At 44.6% G+C, this 18,459-nt stretch overlaps 1 protein-coding gene and 1 long non-coding RNA gene across 3 annotated transcripts; one reads left to right on the top strand and one right to left on the bottom strand.

Moving 5' to 3' along the window:
- Positions 1 to 599: 599 nt before the first annotated feature.
- Positions 600 to 9,351, bottom strand: HMGB1 (high mobility group box 1). The gene is made up of 5 exons (XM_057410398.1): positions 9,169 to 9,351; positions 6,179 to 6,341; positions 5,727 to 5,872; positions 4,582 to 4,756; positions 600 to 2,609 (listed from the first exon to the last, which is right to left on the bottom strand). The coding sequence occupies exons 2-5, from the start codon at positions 6,326 to 6,328 to the stop codon at positions 2,433 to 2,435; spliced, it is 648 nt and encodes a 215-aa protein (XP_057266381.1). The 5' UTR covers positions 6,329 to 6,341; positions 9,169 to 9,351; the 3' UTR covers positions 600 to 2,432.
- Positions 9,352 to 13,536: 4,185 nt separating this feature from the next.
- LOC130599711 (uncharacterized) lies at positions 13,537 to 16,485 on the top strand. 2 transcript variants are annotated; one of them, XR_008972291.1, is made up of 3 exons: positions 13,537 to 14,172; positions 15,233 to 15,311; positions 16,234 to 16,485. It is a non-coding gene; the product is annotated as an uncharacterized LOC130599711 (long non-coding RNA). The 2 variants fall into 2 exon arrangements; XR_008972290.1 differs by lacking the exon at positions 13,537 to 14,172 and having other exon boundaries at positions 15,212 to 15,311.
- Positions 16,486 to 18,459: the final 1,974 nt, after the last annotated feature.

Genomic DNA, 18,459 nt, shown 5'->3' on the forward strand with positions numbered 1-18,459 from the left:
GCAACAGCTGTTCTGGAGAGGTCCAGTCTTTGGTGCACCTCCCAGCCACCATCCACCCCTGCAGCATAGCACTGGGTGGGTCTCATAGTCACAAAGTAGAGTTTGTAATGATTGTATTACCTACCCTCTCCAGCCTTGAGCACACTGTTTGTTATCAATGTGCTAACCCCAACAGTCGATGCAAACACCACGCCTGGCTGCTGGGGAAGTGCTTGCTACTCATCTTTTAACATCAGCTGAGTCCTCTAGGTTACTTCTGTCAGCATCAAGCACCGAGAACAAAGGCACAACATTACAGGGATCTCATTAAGCATGTTTGTTCCAAGAACAAGGAACGCGTCTACTTTCCTCTGACGACCTGGGGAAACAAAAAAACCCTTCAGCACAGAAAATTTATTTGCAATTAGTTATGAGCATTTAAACGGTCGATATGCAGTTTAAGGAGAAAAAAACAAACTCTGTCCTAAGCTTTCTATCCCAAGACCTCATGGATAGCATTGTTCTGCCTTGAACAGAAAGCAGGGATGTGCATAGCTGCAAACACCAACACACACACAAAAAAGCCCCTTAGAATATTAAGTGAGCCATTTAACTAAGTATTTAAAACCTCTGCAATTATTAGTTTATTAGTATCATCCAGGATTCAGATGTTCAATATTTCTCCTGAAGTTATACATAAATGCAAATTGAAATAAGAATCTGAAAGTCAAAATTGTATAACAAAACAATACTCCATCACAAAAGCGTGTAAAATTACAAGAATGCCTTTTTTTTTTTTTTGCCTTTTTTTGTTTTTTTTTTAAACACTGGCACTTAAGAGAACCATAATTTTGTAACCACAAAATTGCCAAATTGTCCCCCAGACTGGTAAGCAGGTATATGTGAAAATAGTTACAGTTGCCAGCACTTGAAGTTTTACTAAATATGCAAAAAACCCCTTAGCTTTGGTTTTGGAAGAGAACTATAGTTGACCAAATTAGACATTGTTGGTATACCATAAACATTTCATTTTTTAATGCAAAATTTAATAAAATGTACTTTTCCATACAGCTATATTTAACTTAAAAATGGGCAAACATCAAGAGTGCGGTATAAAACCTAACAGGAAAAATACATCTTATCTCATTTTCAATTTGAGACAATATACAGCTTTGTTTAAAGGGCTAAAACTAGAATTTCAAGAATACAAATATGAATTTACATAGATTTAACAAATAATAATGGTACCATTTATAGAAATCTTAGAAAGAAAATTCATTTCTCGTGGGCCATTTGCTACCAGGAGAGTTTCATGGTATAAAGCCCGTGGCCATCACCAGACCTGTCACCAAAAAATAATATGGTAGTTTCATGCTTTTAACTTTACACATTTTAGGTATGGTCATCGCTCGCAAGTGTCCAGAGATTTACAAATCCAACTTCCATTACACGGTAACGGAATCACACCTGTAAATGCCTCCACACCAGACGGGCATACGCTCTTCCTATGGGTCCTTCGAGGACAAAATTGAACATTCCCTCCCTCCCCGCCCTCCCTCGCCCCCCAAGTATTCCATTCCTGTAAAATTGAACTCTATACTTCTCAACTCTCCAAGACTGGTAAACTCATGCAACTCACTAGAATATTACATTTCACAAAAATCTGAGCAAGTTTCAGGTTGTTGAGATTGAATTTTTTTGTTGGTTTGTTTCCAGTTATGGAAGAATGTTCATTCATTACATGCCTACATATTTCTTTTCTTACCCTATCCCGATTATGCAGGGTATGCAGATCAAAGCTTTGTTTATCAGCTGGTTATATTAAAGATGAAAACTGTAATATTCCCGTGATCCCATACGGGCATTCAATAAAGCAAAAGATGAGTTCCCCTCAAAAAAAAAAAAAAAAAAGAGAAAAGAAAAAGGATGATTTTTCCAAGGGCACCTATTGAAAGGACAACAATACTAATAAAAAAAAAATTGTATTTACTTAGAAGCATTCAGAATGTCAACAAAACAGCTGCAACTTTTCTTGTTTCTCCTTTTCGCAATTACAGAGTGGTATTCAGTTAACAGAACAACAATTATTTTTTATGATGCAGAGACAACTGAAGATGAAAAAGGAACTACATCCCCATGTAGAACTAATTTGTGCTGTGCACCAACAAGAACCTGCTTTAAAACTCCCATGCCAATTTACAACCCCCACACTGTACCAGGCAAGGTTAGTGGCCGTTGAAATACCACTAAGGACAGGGCTATCTAAAGACACATTCGGTAGTGTGTTAACTATACAAAAAAAGAGACACTGTACAGTTTAAAAACAAATCTTACACAGCCTTACATTTCAATTTTGTTTTGTTTTTGTTTTTTTTTTTTCTTTAAAAGGAGTGAGTTGTGTACAGGGGGGTTAAATGCTTTATAGACAAGAAAGAAATTGCTCTAAAAGAGACTTATTCATCATCATCATCATCTTCATCCTCCTCCTCTTCCTCTTCTTCATCATCTTCATCCTCTTCATCCTCATCCTCATCTTCCTCCTCCTCCTTCTTCTTCTTGCTCTTCTCAGCCTTGGCAACTACTTTTTTGCCTGCATCAACCTTCCCTTTGGCCCGGTATGCAGCAATATCCTTGGAGGAGAAAAGCAGGAAGAATCTCTCAAAGATGTAACCAGCCAAGTGCTCTGAGCAACTGCTAAACGAAGCCCCCCACCCCCAGGTATCTGCCCCTTCTCCACATCCACAGGGGTAGGACTGGGCACTGTAGCTGCAGTTACAAAGGGAGCTGAGGCCCAAGGCTGGAAAAAGGGGAACCCTCTAACACAGAAATGATACCGGCAAGCTGGAACACACTGAGAAGCCTCTGCTATTAAACTTCTGGGAAAGCTGCTGCCTCAGATTGTAAAACCACAGCTGAGCCCACTGTCCCATAAGGAAATGAAGTAGGGAGACCTCTTAAGGTCCCTTTGTAGCCCTAAATTCTACAATGCCTAAGGAAAGGCACAGGAAAATCCTTGTTTGAGGCACAAGATTGTAATTAGCCATCAAGAACACCTTGGAATGACATGTCCTAATATTCACAATGTTACGCCCCAGTGAAGAGCAGTTATACAGAATTCTGCCTAACTGAAGTTTACAAAATAAAAGGTATAACTTGATTAAAGGGTAGACAGTGCCACCTTCTGCATGCAATAAATTTATTTCAGTCATTTATAATGCATAAAATTCAGTTCCTGTTACAGGGAAGTCAAAACTGTACCTGGAAGGCCAGGTCAGAAAAACAGTGATTCCCAACTTTGTGCCAAAGTAACAAAAACAATTATGTAACAGAATCAATCTACAGGACTGAAACATACCAGCAACAGAGAAACATCAACACACTTATGCAGATGGCCCAAACCTTCCAGTATTCCCCACCCAGCAAACATTACACCACTAATCTCAGTTCCTGCAGACTCTCTCAAAGCTCAGCATGGAATCTGTAGAAGATACGATATCCACCAAATCAAGCAGTGAAATCCCATTTGTAATTCTAAGAAATACAGGCAGTACTAGTGGAGATCAGTACCTGGGAACAAAGATTAATAATTCTACCACTTAAAAAGTCTCTTCTGAGTTGCCTTGGCTGTACATACAAACAATTGCCATGCTGAAGAGTTTAAGCTGCACAGGAAGGACAATGTGAGAAAGCTTTGAGACCTGCAATTCCTCTCCAGCACATAATTAGGACTCAAAGGAGCCACCTTGATCACTAAAATGCTGTAATTTTAAAGTGGTTTTGTTTGCCAACAGGAGAAATACCAGAGGAAGGTCACAGCACACAAATGGCTATATATATATATATGTGGTATACATTAGTTATAGGTAGCTGCTGATCCATTGTAAAGCATCATCTGGGGATGCTAACATGGATCTCCTCCTCCCTTAAGTTTCCTTGTGCTAGGATGGGAATCTGCCTCTGGAAATAAAACCACAAAGTGCTACCCTGGGTGTGCAAAGCAGTTCCACAGCTCCCATCATGGTGGGGGGATTTAGCTTTAATAATCAAAGAAATTATATGACATGCTGCTTCGTATGTTTATTAACTATGCTTAATTACTAGAAAGTAGCTGGGTACAAACCAGGTACTGGGAAAAACATGTCTAAAACTAGTATCTCGTTAGTGCTTTGACATTATCCCAAGAATATATTTAAGAAAGCTGTGTATTGGTAATCTTAACATTCAGGGATGCTCATCAGTCCCTCCAAAATTAGGGAGAATCAGTTTATTCTTCACTTGTGTTACTTAATACTAACAACTGAACTCAGATACTGCTGTGACCTGTGGTTCCAATAATGAGAGACACCATGGCATCCGGCAAGCCATCACTAATGGTCTTGAACTACAGATGAATGCAAACAGCTGAACACAAGGGACTGCAACTTAGTGTTACGGTAACAAACTTCAGGCCTCCTTATTCTGAGGGTATTTTCCAATAAATACGATCAAATTTGTCACTGACATACTATAATTTGCAGCATCAGAGTATGTAAGAAGGGGAAAAAAAAAAGTCTAAATTAAGGCTTGACCTCCCCAAAACATCTCCATAAATGTCAATGTTACCTTTTCATACTTCTCCTTCAGTTTGGCAGCCTTTTTTTCATAAGGCTGTTTATCATCTGCAGCAGTGTTGTTCCACATCTCTCCCAGTTTCTTTGCAACATCCCCAATGGACAGACCAGGATGTTCTCCTTTGATTTTTGGACGAAACTCAGAGCAAAACAAGAAAAAAGCCGAACTAAAGAGTTAAAAAAAGAAAACATTATTTTAATTTTAGACTCAAAGTTTTATGAACCTAGCTGCTTTTTCTTAAAGAGTGTCTTGGAAAAGCTCCTTCAAGCGAGACAAACATTAATGACAACGGAAAGCATTAAAACTGAACAAACTACTTCGAAAACTTAACGCATCCTTGTTTCTTAAGTAATGCCACACATCTGGTCCGATTTTCAGCAGGACCCTCAGAAGGGCAAATTTTGCATACCATCTGCTGACAACATCTCAAAAAACAAGTGCATGATGCCAGAGGAGAAAATTTTAAGTCAGAACTGTTAAAAGATGGAGAAGCTGCATTATTTATTACAAAACTTAGTATTTTCAGATGACAGCATCAGCCCAAGTAAGAACATTCACTTCTACTGGAACTTCCCTGTTCCCTTCAGCATTAGCTCCACTTAATACATACACAGACGAAAACTGTATTGCTACCAAGTACTGATGTTGAGTAGGAGGTGAATCCGAAGTCAGTTGTCGTTTTGTAGTGACTGAAGTTTTAATTCTCCAAGCTGGTTTTGTCAAGATCATCCCTCTAATCTGTTCTGTGTAAAAGGCTGTAATTTTAAGTGAGCTGCCAATCAAAAACTTTGCTCAAGCAGGTGACGAGAGTAGGGCTTGAAGTATTTCATTGCCATTTTACACTAGAATTTATGCTCTTAACAGAAATCGAAAAAAATCTGAACTACACGTTGTTGGTTTTTTGTACCTACTTTCAGAGGCTGACATTATTCCAGCTCTGATAACATATGAGCCTGGAAATAAAGACCTAGTATTTCTAACTAAAATTTCAACCCATCTTTATGCTACTGGTCAGGAAAATCAATGTCATCTTTGTATTTCTGAAGTTCCTAAACCGGGGTAACATGATCATCTTACAGATACACTCCAGTATGATGGTCCTGAACTAGATAAGCTAAAACTAGAAATCTACTTACGGAGGCCTCTTCGGTGCATTTGGATCCTTGAACTTCTTTTTTGTTTCCCCCTTAGGTGGTACATAGTTTTTCATTTCTTTTTCATAACGAAGCTTGTCGGCCTTTGCCATATCTTCAAACTTCCCTTTCTCCTTAGAAGACATAGTCTGGAAGGCAATTACAATCACAAAGTATGTCAACTTGGAAAGAACCCATAAGGATCGGAATGGTATGTTAAGATTCATAAGCATATCCAAGTCCATTCAAAAATATGAGTTGTGGGAGCTAAAGGTAAGGCAAGAACAGTGGACTGTTACCACTCATCTTGTAACTGCACTTCATACTTATCTAAAACCTGAACTTTAAAGAGATCATTTACAGTCTCGGATAGTTTCACACAAAGCAGTCACTTAGGGTTTTGATTAAAATAATCATCGGGGGTACCAACACGGATCCCCAGTGGTTATTCCTACCTTCCACCGTTCTGAGCACTTTTTTGAGAACTCTGAAAAGTTCACTGAAGCATCTGGATGTTTCTTCTTGTGCTCCTCCCGGCAGGTTTGCACAAAGAAGGCATATGAAGACATTTTACCTCTCGGCTTCTTAGGATCGCCTTTGCCCATTTTGGATGATTTTCTGTAACAAAGTGAAAAAAAGACACCTTTAAAACCTGTACTTGCTACAAACCAAGGTGGGAAGAATAAGCCACAATGAAGGATCAGACCAAACACAACCCGTTGGGGCAGTATTCAGAGATCGTACGATGGGAAGAAGTTTCTCTTATGGATAATTTATGGCAGATTTCTGCCACCACTGGTTGAGGTGACCTAGACACAAGAAACTTCACATCTCAAACAGCCTTCAAAACATGCAGGTCTGATCCCCTGCAAATAAAAATGCCCCTTCTAAGCAATCTGAAGGCAACTACTGCAGTGGAGACTGCAGTTAGTGGTGATCACTGCTAGTGTATCAATCATATGCTTGAAAAGAATAAGTTGTAATGAAAGGAAGGAAAAAGTACCAGACTACCGTGTCTCAGCTGGTCCTCTGGGTTACCGAATTCTCTCTTCCTACAGCCCGTGTTTCTGTCCCCCTCCCCTGAAAGCCTTGGATGCTCATTTACTAAATACGTGTATTATTTTTTTTAAATGTTGTATGCCATAAATTATCACCCTTCTTTTCCGTATACTGCAAAAGCCTATTCTCCCTTTGTGTGCGTACCTAGAAATACAGGAATGAAACACCACTCAGTCAAACATGTTATAACCAAGCCAGGGATGCTGAAAGTACGACATTTACATACGAATGGCAGAGCTGCTCCCCACAATGACTATCTGACTCTTTCAGGGTCTGAGAGGGAATGAAAAACACCTTCCTGAAACTTTCACACCCGAGTCAGACATTCAGAGTATTTCTTCATAGCTCCCTGGAAAAAGCCACTTGCACACTGACAAACTCAGCTCTTCAGCAGGAATTGAAAGAAACGCTTGAGAAAAGACAGAAACGAGTGGCACGCACCGCCTGCCCATGTTGCCACAGAAGCAGTATTTCCTATCGGTTTGGCGGATAGACAGAAACAGATTTCTGCTCTGTGACTAAACACGTCCGGTTTGAAGTTTCTATCAAGTAAACAAGAGGGCTGAAGAACCAGGAGCGGCTCCTGCGTGCCATGGAGATGTTTCCAGAGCCAACCGGCATCCCGGGCTTGCCTAGCGGCCGGGGGGCAGGCAGGAGGGCCGGGGCAGGGGTGTTCCACAGGCTGTGGGAAGGAGTAAGCACCGCAACGCCGGCGCTGCGACAGTGAGTTGGCGTTTAAAAGCCTCCTTCCCGCCATTTTGGACGCTTCCCCTGCGAGGGGGGCTCAGAAAACTTCTCAAGTCCCTTAAAAGACCTGCTGGAGGTGGGGGAAGAAGACAAAATGAAGAAAAATAGAAGAAAAGGGGAAAAAAAGGAGTCTGGTTATGCCAAAGGAGCTGTGGAAGTTTTATTCTGCGTTCACACGAGGGCCCCCAGCCGACGGGCAGCGAGCACATGTCCAGCGCTGGCAGCCGAGGCTGCGGCTGCCCGCAGGCGGCGACCCCCTCTCCCGGCCACCGCTCGCAGCCCCGGGACAAAGCGCCCTCCCGGCCGCCGTCCCCGTGCCCCCACAGCTGGGCGCGCCGCCCCAGGCCTGCCCCGCTCTCCGCCGCCATGAGGCCTGCCCGTTGAGGCGAGGCCTGCGCCGCCGCAGCAGCGGTGGCGGCCGCCATGGCGCAGGCTCCTGGCGGAGGAGGTCACCCGCCGCCGAGTCTCCTTCCATTTTGTACGCTGAGGAGACGGAGCAGCCCGCCCCCCCCTCCCCGCCACCACACCCCCCCGCGGCCCGGCGGGCAGGCCACGCCGCGGGACCCCCGCTGAGGGACAGCGGCGGGGCAGGGCGGCGACCCCCGTCCCGCGGGGGCGTCGGCAGCGGCTGGGCGGTGCGGAATGGCCGCTGCTGGCGTCGCCCGCGCTCGCCGCCGCGCAGAGAACATGGCTCCTTCCTCCCTTCCCTTTGTGTGAGCGCGCCCGCTACCCTGGCGCACACACTCAGCCATTGCAGCCGGGGGAGGGCGGGCGGGGGGTAGACGGGGAGAGGTGGGTGGGAGCGGGGAGCTGAGGGGGGCGAGGCCGGCGCGCTTCCAGCGCCTGCCCGAGCCCCGGCGACGCGAGCAGAGCCCCGGCGGGGACCCCCGCTCGCTCCGTTCCCCGCAGAGCCGCGCAGCCCCTGGGCCGCGGGCCGCGGGCCCCGCGCTCCGGAGAGCGGCGGCGGCTGCAGAAAAAAAAGTTCCCCCGAACTGCGCCCCCGCCCGCCCGAGCGCCTCTCTGCTCCGCCGCCGCTCGCCTTGTTTTCTCGCTCGCGGCTCCCGTCAGCCATGTTACAGCCGGGCGGCCGAGGGGCCAGCGGCTCCCCGACCCGCGCCCCGCTGCCCCCGCGCTCCCCGCTGGCTCGCCGAGGGCCGGCAGCGCGGCGTGGCCCGCCCGAAGCCCCCCGCCGCCTCGCCGCGCCTGTGCCCGCCAGCTGCCCCGCCGCCGCAGCGATGGCTACGGCGAGGTACCGTAAGCGGCTTACGGCGGGGCACGGCGCGGCCCGCGCCCCCCGCGGCGGGCGACCCTTGGTCACCACGGCTCCCCGCCCGGGCAGCTGCGTTCGCCCGTCTCCCTTTCCTCCTTTCCTCCCTCCCGCCGCCCCGCTTCCGAAGTCGCCAGCCGCCCGCGCCCCTCGCGCCCCCGCCCCGCCCCGGCCGGGGGGCTCTCCGCCAGGGAAGGGTCTCCTGGGCACAGCTCGGCTCGCCTTTGTGTGCCGGAGCCAGAGCCAGCGCTGCCCCGCGCTCCGCGGCCAGGCAGCTGCGGCGGCACGGCGGCCAGCACCGGCTCACCGCCCGGCTGCGAGCGAGCGAGCGAGCGCGCCCGGCCAGCCCAGCGGCCCCCGGCGCGTACTCACCGGTGTCACAGTCGGCACGCAGCCCTAGCTCGGTCCCGAGCCCCAGAGACGCTACCCCGGCCGCCCGCCCGGCCCCAGCGCTGCCTGGGTCCCTGTGTAGCCCGGTGCACCGCAATGGCTGTGAGAGCGGGATCGATACGCAGCCTCCTCACACTCTCAACGCTGGTAACATTACTCTCAACACAGCCCCATCCCCATTGGCTGCCGCCAAGCCAGCCGCCGCGCCGATTGGCCGAAGCCCTTCCATTGTCCTGACCAGAGAGCTCAGCCGATTGGGAGCGGCGCGGGACACGTCACTGAAGATTGAAAGGGCGCGCAAATATAAAAGTGAGCTGAGGGAGCCGGGCGGCGGCGGGAGTTGGAGTTCTGAGGTAGCGGCTTGGTGCTGCGCCGCCGACCGGGAGCAGCACGGGCCGGCACTGCCCTGCCAGCCGCGCCACGGCCCCCCGCCTCCAGGGCAGCACCCCGCTGCCTTGCTGGGATCCCCGCACGGCCCCGGAGGTAGCGGAGCACCGGAGCGGCGGGCGCTTTCCGCGCCCCTCCCCTCTAGCTTCGTGCCGTCCAGTTTCACGGACGCGGAAAAGGAGGCGCAGCGGGGCTCGAGGAACCGAGCCCGCGTTTCCCCGCGCCTCTCACCCGGCTTTGCAGTCTCATGGCGCGGGCCAGCACATGAGCTGCTGCGTGCGCTGCTCTGCCCGCTTGCACGGCGCTGTGGGGTGGGTCGGGGTTTTTGCTCCCCGCAATGAGTAAGAACGAGTCGGAAGGTGCTTGCTGTCTTCATGACCCCCGGGGTGCAAGGAGCGGGGGCGGCAGGCAGGCAGTCTCCCGGGTCCTCAGAGCTTCTGGAGCCATGCCCCAGCAAGAGGCAGGCTGGGCCGGGGAAAGGTTGGTAACCTGGGCCACATCTCACTGTCCTCCACTTGCACCCTGCTCCTTTGTTATAGTCGCTTGCATTGCACGAGTCAGATGTAGAAAACTCGAGCAGAAGGAATAACCCTTCACATCTGCATCACTCATCACTGGTGCAAACAGCCTTGTGAGGAGCACTGCTATGACGTATCAGAAACCACTGTGCTCCCCTGAAGGGCATTATCAGTGCACTTACTGAGTAACAAAATTGAATGAAGAGAGGGGTATATGGTCACAAATGTTCATGTGCAAACAGTCCATTTTTACTATCTACATAATTACCATGTTCTCTTTAAGTCCTCTCTTATCCATGAAGTTTCAAAGGGTTTGTGGTCTGGCGCACACAGATTTGTCCTATTTTCATGTTTAGGTGGCCTACAAAATTTTTAAGGATTGTACAGAGCATCTCTTAATGTGACCTGATACTGATATCACCAGCATAACAGCCGTTACAAGGGAAGAATGACTTTTAAGATGTATTCATCTGATCAGAGTCCAGTAATTTCTGTTCTGGATCCAAAGCCTGAGCCACTTGCTGTTGCTGCTTGGTTTATGATTGTCGCCTCCTAACATTTCCCCACCTCAAGCTGGTGCTTCTTTCAAGATCTTGCTCTTGAGAAGACAAATGAATTCAAAGTCTTCCTTCACAATTATCAATCATTTGGCAAGGTACCCTAGAGAAGTCAAAGAGCCTTCTATGTAATGACTCTAAAACTGCCTCATTTGTGAAGTGCCGATGGACACATGAAGAGAGCAGCTCTGCATTGTGAAATCATGCGAAAATACATGAACAACAAGAAGCACTAATGTTGCTGTCTTAGGGAAAGGTTTTTCTGGCTGGTTTGTCTCAAAGTTGAAACCTTTACATAGAGATGGAACAGAGGAAAACTGCAACAAGCACAAGTGGTTCCATGGCCTGGTACGGAGGAGCTGATAGCCTGGCACATACTGAACTTCTTTAAAGTTCCTTCCATCAAAACCAGACCCAAAAGGCAGGAAAAGGCAGGCATTTATTCCCACTTGTTGTCTAGAGCTAAGAATTTAGCAAAATGCAAGTGATGAGGAGGTTCTGATTATATGACATTCATGTAATGTTGTGCCATATCCCTTCTGATACCTTACAAACATTCCTCCTTCTGCAAACCTTACTCAAGTCCAAATCTGTTTTACATTACGCTCCAGATGACAGGTGCAAATCACTGAGATCACTTGGATAACATGAGCCACCTTTGACTTGACGCACAGAGGCTTTGCCCACAGAATACTCGGGTCAAAATGTAACAGCCTACTGTGAGTCCTCCAGAAACAATAATAATAAAAAAGTACATAGCTGCACAGGAAGTTTCAAAACCCCTATTTAGTAATTTTGGTGTTCTGCAAACTAGAGCATACTTTGGGAAAAGTCACAAGGATTGGACATCTTATTGCAAAGCAAGAATGAGACCGATTTCTATTAGATAACGTATCTTCAAATACCTCAATTTTTACGATACACTTTGTGGCTACTTACAAAAACTAATAGAAATGTTTGTAAGGAGCCTTTTGGTTCAATTTCTTTTCCACACAAAGCAAGCTGAACTTGGATGGAAACATCAGCTATGTATTCTCAACCTCTTTTTAAAGCATCCTTTTGGTTTGCATTTGCTTTAGAAGTAACAGAGAAGGCCTCTCCAAAGACAGACCTATTCTTCTAACCAGTGTATTGCTGAGTAGAAACAGAGAAGTTCCAACTGAATGATGAAAACAGAGTTTTACTGTATTTAAAATGATCCTCTCACTTCACCTCATTCCCGGTACAGCTCACAGCTGAAGACTTCCAGCAAAAACAAACAAGGATGGAGATCCCAAGAAGTACAAACCACCTGGCTGGCAGTGAAGCCTATCAAGAGCGAGATGCAGCTCCCAAAATAACCTTGTGAAATGCCTTGGTGAGACTCCTTCAGCAGAATTTAAGTCACAGTATATAAGGAGCCAGACCTTGGAAAGTCTGCCTACTTCATTGCTGTGGTTGCTGACAGAGGTGAGAAAAGAAGCTTGCATCAATTCCAGGAGATGCAGGAGACCCAAGATGTGGGGCAGCACACATCCCCTGGGCAAGAAGGTTGCTGTTCCACACCACCACCTTCTCTTACAGATTTTGCTTTCTGTGAAAGACACTGCTTACTCCCAGTGGTTTTGGCTGGAAAGCAGAAGACTTCATAGCTTGCTTTGACAATGAAGAGGTACGGTGCCTCCAGATTTTGTCACTCCATCCTCCCTCCCAAGAAGAAGATCATTGTTTCTTCAGGTCAAAATTGAGGGAATATTACAGTGAAACAGGCACAATGAAAACTAGCTTTATAGTCAAATCCAAAGCTACTGTTAGGCTATTTTTAATGAGATCTGAAAACCTTTCTCAATAAAATTGTTACATTTCCAGCTCAAAATGAGAGCAAAACATCTGCAGAGACAGGGCCCCTGGGCACATGCTGGAACTGCTGGTGATTCGGGTTCTCACTGCTGTTTTCCAACACTTCCAGCCATACAGCAGGCAGGTTGTTCACAGTGCATTTGGAAAAAGCACTGGCTGTTATTTGCCCTTTTCCTGAGGCTGCAGTGCCAGCCTCTACACACCCCAGATGAACACGATTTTCAATTGCTCATTAGGTGTAGACTTGTAACCATTTTTTTTCCTCTGGTGTCTTATTTAAAATCCTCAGGAGATACTTCAAATATTTCCTTAAAATAATTTCTGGAAGAGAAAGACTCCATTCAAAGAAATGAGACTTAGCATGTCTGCAAATAGTAACAATGCATGGAATGTGCTTTGCTTTACCTTTCTGGATGGATTTGCCCAGACTGTGTCAAGTAATCCACATATATTGCTGGCTCCCTTCTATTAGCAAGCATTACCTAGTGAACAGGGCATCAGAAGGCCATTTTTCCTTTCAGCATGGATGACTGTCTGGCTAGGCTATATGTGTGAGCGTTAACTGCGGAGTGTTAACAGCAGCCAGACAAGGTTGCCTCAGCTGACTAAAGGAAAGGGTCTGGGAGAGGCAGGCAGGGAGCAGAGATGGCAAATGTGCCACTGCAGTAATTTCCTCGCCAGGCTTCATGTGTGAACCAGCTGATTTTTGTTGACATATGAGCCCTGCAGACAATTCCATCGTTTCTAGAGCTGACGTGCTCTTAAATCAGGCTCAGCACTTATGCGGTGCTTTTACCTGTATAATTGATAACATTAGAATTTGTACTCTTTTTGAGGAATTAGCTGTTATAAAGTATCCAAGAAAACTTATTTCCATAGCAAAAGTGTATACTGTACATGCTGTTCAGCTCATAAAGTGGGAAAAACTGATGAAGATACGTCAATGTGGACTTTTCTTCTGAGGATCAGTATGCCATGAACATTTTCTTACAGTGAAAATGTGTATAGAAAGTAACTGTTTCATGGTAACAGTAATGTAAATTATTTACTATTATGACATTTATGATTCCTTTAGCATCATATTCCTTATCTACAAGTACATAACTTCTTTAAGTGCCTCCAGAATTTCAGACAGATGGGAACTGTGTTCAGCTTCAACAGCAAAAAGGAGTTGAAGAAATGCTCTTCCAGAACTGCACTATTTCTGAAGTCATTGACCTGTTGAGATGTTTGATTTGCTGAGAGCACAACATGCAGTGTAAGGTCTACTTATCCCTTCAATTTTCTGGAAACATTGATTCAAATATTCCATTCCTCTCCAAAATCTCCAGACTATTTATGTGATTGCACACTCAAGTCCACCACCAAGTAACAGTTATCAGCTGCTTCTAATAACCTCACAATGTTGCTGCCCACCTCCATAGACACTCTCTTCTAGAGGCATTAGTACACAGCTTCTCTCACTTCAGTCTAGAGGCAGGTAAGTTTCTGAAGCTGACACCACTATTAGACTTCTACACCTGAACAGACAGAATCCAACCAGGCCTAAAATGATGAAAAATATCTGAGATTCCATTCTTCCTATTTTATCCAGCCCAGAAGATTCAACAAGTTATGTTGCCTCATATCCAGGGACAGATAGCCCTCAATGCTGCATGCTAAATTGAAAAGATTCCTTGAGCCAGGTATAGCACTGGGACAGAGCTTCTATTCCCATCAGTTTTCTGAAAATACACAATATACAAACATCGCTCTGACCTGAACTCTGATCCTTTATACAGGACTCCATCCGTACCTGCAACACAGGCTAAACCACTTGCTTCTGAATATGTAGAACACACCTTAACACCAACACAGACCCTGATATTAGAAGTCCTAACACAGTATTATCTCCACAAAACAGGAAAATAATGTGAATTTATGGGATGTGGATATCCACAGAAATAGGGGATGCAGTATGCAACGCTCTACCTGGTAGATCCTACACAGGATCTACTATGACATCTATACTGCATACAAGCAGTTACACGAACTCCTGGAGGAAACAGAGCTTCAAAAAGTAACTTGCATAGTTTGATAGGACAGTCTTGACCTTTGAATGAATACAGCCCAGTGTATATGTTTGTCAGAGTAGTGTCTGTCTCATCCCTGACAATGCAATGGCAGACAATGGAGAGCTTCTCATTCATTCGGGGAATTGTCCACATATTCAGCAACTTCATTAACTTGCTAACTTCCCAATGTGATAAGGTGCTCAAGGAAGGTTATAAGTACTAAAAGTTTTCAGAGTGAATCACTTAAGGAGGGCAAAGAACGTATCATGGAAGAGCAGAAGAAGCCTCAAAAATTCTACCCTTTCTCCATCTCTCTCCTTTCTGTCCCCTTTCTCTCCTCTTTTTCCCCATACTCTGGTGAGAAGATAAGCTGGAAAATGCACTGTGGCGGCTGTGCCTGCTCACCAAATACTGATCAGTAGCACTATTTAATGGCAAAGTATTTTTCTAGCCACCACATCTCTCTCCACACCCCCAGAATAGTTATCCAGTGTATGTTATACTCCAGTGGGTGCTGCATTGGTTAAACAAAAATTATATGCAGCCATCCCAGTTTATTACTGGTTCAGGAAAGAGGATCGCCTCTTAAATGGACATTCAGAGAACTGAAGTCATGCTAATATTCTTACAGACTGTGTCCAGCTTCTATCATAATTAACCATCCTGCTCCTTCTATTGTCTTCTTTCCCAGTGCTGTCATCTCCCTTTATTTAAGGACTCTACTTCAGGACTTGAGAGACCCCAGAGAAGAAACTGAGGCAACCTAGGATGTAAGAAATTACATACTTCGTATTGACTAAGCCTGTGATACCAAAAGGCATTCAAGGGAATGCACACTTCTCTCATCTCTTTCCAACAATAGACAGTTGTTTTGAAAAGAGCTCTGTCAGGTCATCATTGCAGGGAGACAACTTCCCCAAGCAGAATCTTGGTATTGAACTTTTTCATTAACACACACTTGTAGTCTAAATTTATTTAGATTGGTGCTTTCTTAACTAGAGGCCACTTGGCTTTCTATTCTTTCCTTATTCACCTTCACTCCTTTCTCAGGAGTCTTAGAGGACTTTAAGTCTTTTACATTCTCTTAATTCCCCTCTTTTTCTCATTTACCATGTTTCTATAAACTTAAATTTTGCTGAAGCAAATTTAAGTCCCTTACTGAATATGCCCAAGTTTCACTGAGTGAATACTGCCACAATGAAAGGCATCATTTTTTTTCAAAGTCAAAAAGCAAGACAGTTCGGATAGAAAGTCAATGTGGTGACCTCAAATTTGTGTCAGATGCAAAGTTAGACAAACTTGCACTAAACAGATCTGCAGCACTGAGAGTTTAAATACTCTGTAGTTCAATGTAACAAAAACTTGATGGTTTCCATGGATCTGGGAGTGTGGATTCCATTCAGATGTTAATATGCATGTTATGTATAAAAAGTCACTGGGTAGGCTGAGATGCTTTGACCATGCAGGTATCTCCTTAGTCTCCTTAGGGTAAATTTAACTCACCCTTGTCCTACAGCATGGATAAAAATCAAAGCGAATAGCCACTCCTTTGGTAAGAAATACTGAAGCAGTAAAACTTTCAAGAGCCTCTTTGAAGCTCTGGATTTTGATTATTTGAACTCATATGACTTAATGATGACAGCTTTTATAACAAAAGATATTCTTGATACTGTGTTATTTTTTCTTTTACAGCATAACAGATCACATAACTATTCCAGGGTTTCAAAATATAAGCAAGTGGCTACTTACGGGATTAAACAGATATAAGGGATGTGTATATTCATGTCCATTCAGTCTCTCTTTCCAAGACCCACACAGTCTGTTACTAACAAAGATTTTCCATTCAAACCTACAAAATTTTGGCAAGTACTTATTACTGTGTTGTCCATTAACACTTTGGGTTTTGATGTATTCTTGTTGCTTTACTATAAAGATTATTAGTTTTATTTCGCTTCTGTCTCCTTAAAAACTTCAACACAAATACTTTTGCAACCTCTCCTGCACACCCACTGTTGCTGGTCTGATAGCCCTTCTGAAGCTTATGAAGCAGTTAAATGTTTTTTTAAGTGATCCAGCCTTTTCTGTCACTAATAATTACATACTCAGATGTGTTGAAGTCCTAGTAAGTAGTTGTTTATTTTATCTGATCATGCAAAACCATCAGTTTCTGACCATGCTAGCACAGGCATAACTAGTGAAGAAATTAAGTATGTGACTAGAAAAATACAGGTTTATGTCTCTTTTTTAAATAGAAAAAAACAGAGAAGGAATAGAAAAGAGCCACAAAAATGATTTGAGAATGTGAAAAAAAATAATGAAAACTATAAAAAGCTCAATCTGTTTATCTTAAAAAGAGGGGGGAAGAGGGAGATTGAGAAGTAACATGATTACAGGATAAAAGCACCTTCCTGGGGAGAAAATAGTGAGTACTAAAGAGCTCTTTAATCCATCAGAGAAAGGCATAACAAGAATCAATGACTGGAAGCTGAAGGCAAACAAATGCAAATGAAAATAAGGCAGAAAATGTTTAGCAGCAGGTATGATTACTACTTGTATTATCCTAGTACCTGGAAGCCAAGTCAAGGATCAGAGCTCCCTCACACTAGGTGCTCGGGGGAAAAATAAACACAACAATGCAACCCAAAAAAACCCAAACCAACAACCCCACCCTAAACCAACAAATAGCAACCAGAAAAGGAAAACAATCCCTGCAAAAGGTTAGAAACAATACATAAGATGAAGTGACATAATAAATCCAAGTATAATATTATCTGATATGACAGGCAGTAGTTTCAGGCCATGGTTTCATGATACAAAATGTTGAGTTAAGATACCAGCTTAAGGTGATTCTGCCCTACGCAGGCTGATTCCTCCTGCTTCTACAATTTCTCTGCAGCTGTGAAACTCTGATCCTCATTTTAAGAAAGGGTTAAAAGGAGGGTTTTCATTTTTTCTTTACATCAGAACACCAGTGGAACTGATGTACTTTTGCAAATGTTTTGACTTCTATGAATTTCAGTGAATGGCTCGACCAAAATCTTCCTAACTACCCATATATCTCAGTATCATCTCCAGTGCTGTTCACAGGACATCTGAATTTGCTGTGTTAATTGTGGGAAAAGACTGCATGACCCAGATTAAAAAAAAAGTATGCAAAAACAAAGCATGAGGTTTCTTTACTTTCTCCATAACAAATTGCTAGCCCAGTCATCAAATCTCAAGTGCCATCCATGGATAAAGTAGAACACTAACAAAAACTGAAACCTAGCCCATGGTCTGGCAAGATTTCTCTGGAAAGAAAAACAAAATATCAAACTAGCACCCTAATCAAGTCTAAAGATACAGAGATGAGCTTGTGATTCCCAGCACCACTGCTCTGGCTCTGGTGTCTACACACCATCCTTGGTAGCTTACAAACACAACAGGTCACTACAGTTTGACTGGGAAGAAAATTTAAAGGGGTAAGCCAAGAGTGGTATTTTCTACTTGAAAAGTTTTTGCTACCTATTTTTCAGACAAAGGATCACATGGGTTGCCCCTGAAATTCATCTGGAAGAAAATGGGGTGTCTTGAAGAGTGCTTCCTCTTATCTTCCAACAGAAAAATAGAGGAGAAAACACCACCTTTGATTTCCATTTCTTTGTTTACAGTAAGAGCAGACTACAGCAACACACCACACTCCCCCCAACATCTATTGCACTGAGAAACTCCAGAGGAGCTAATTTCTTGGGCTGGGAGTGCTGAAGAGAAAAAAAAAAAAACTAGGGCAAGCTCTCCCCAAACAGTCCCCAAGACTCGAAATCATACTGGGTATAGCCATGGCATTTACTACCCAGCCTTCTTCCTTCCCTTCCTTCCAGAGCCAGCCTCCTCCTACCGGCTGATGCTCTGTACTTCACTAAGCCGAATATTCACATT

Source organism: Pezoporus wallicus, unplaced genomic scaffold (assembly GCF_028554395.1).
Source record: "Pezoporus wallicus isolate ANWC-B61680 ecotype Strahan unplaced genomic scaffold, APGP_CSIRO_Pwel_v1 contig_1876, whole genome shotgun sequence".
Taxonomy (NCBI): domain Eukaryota; kingdom Metazoa; phylum Chordata; class Aves; order Psittaciformes; family Psittacidae; genus Pezoporus; species Pezoporus wallicus.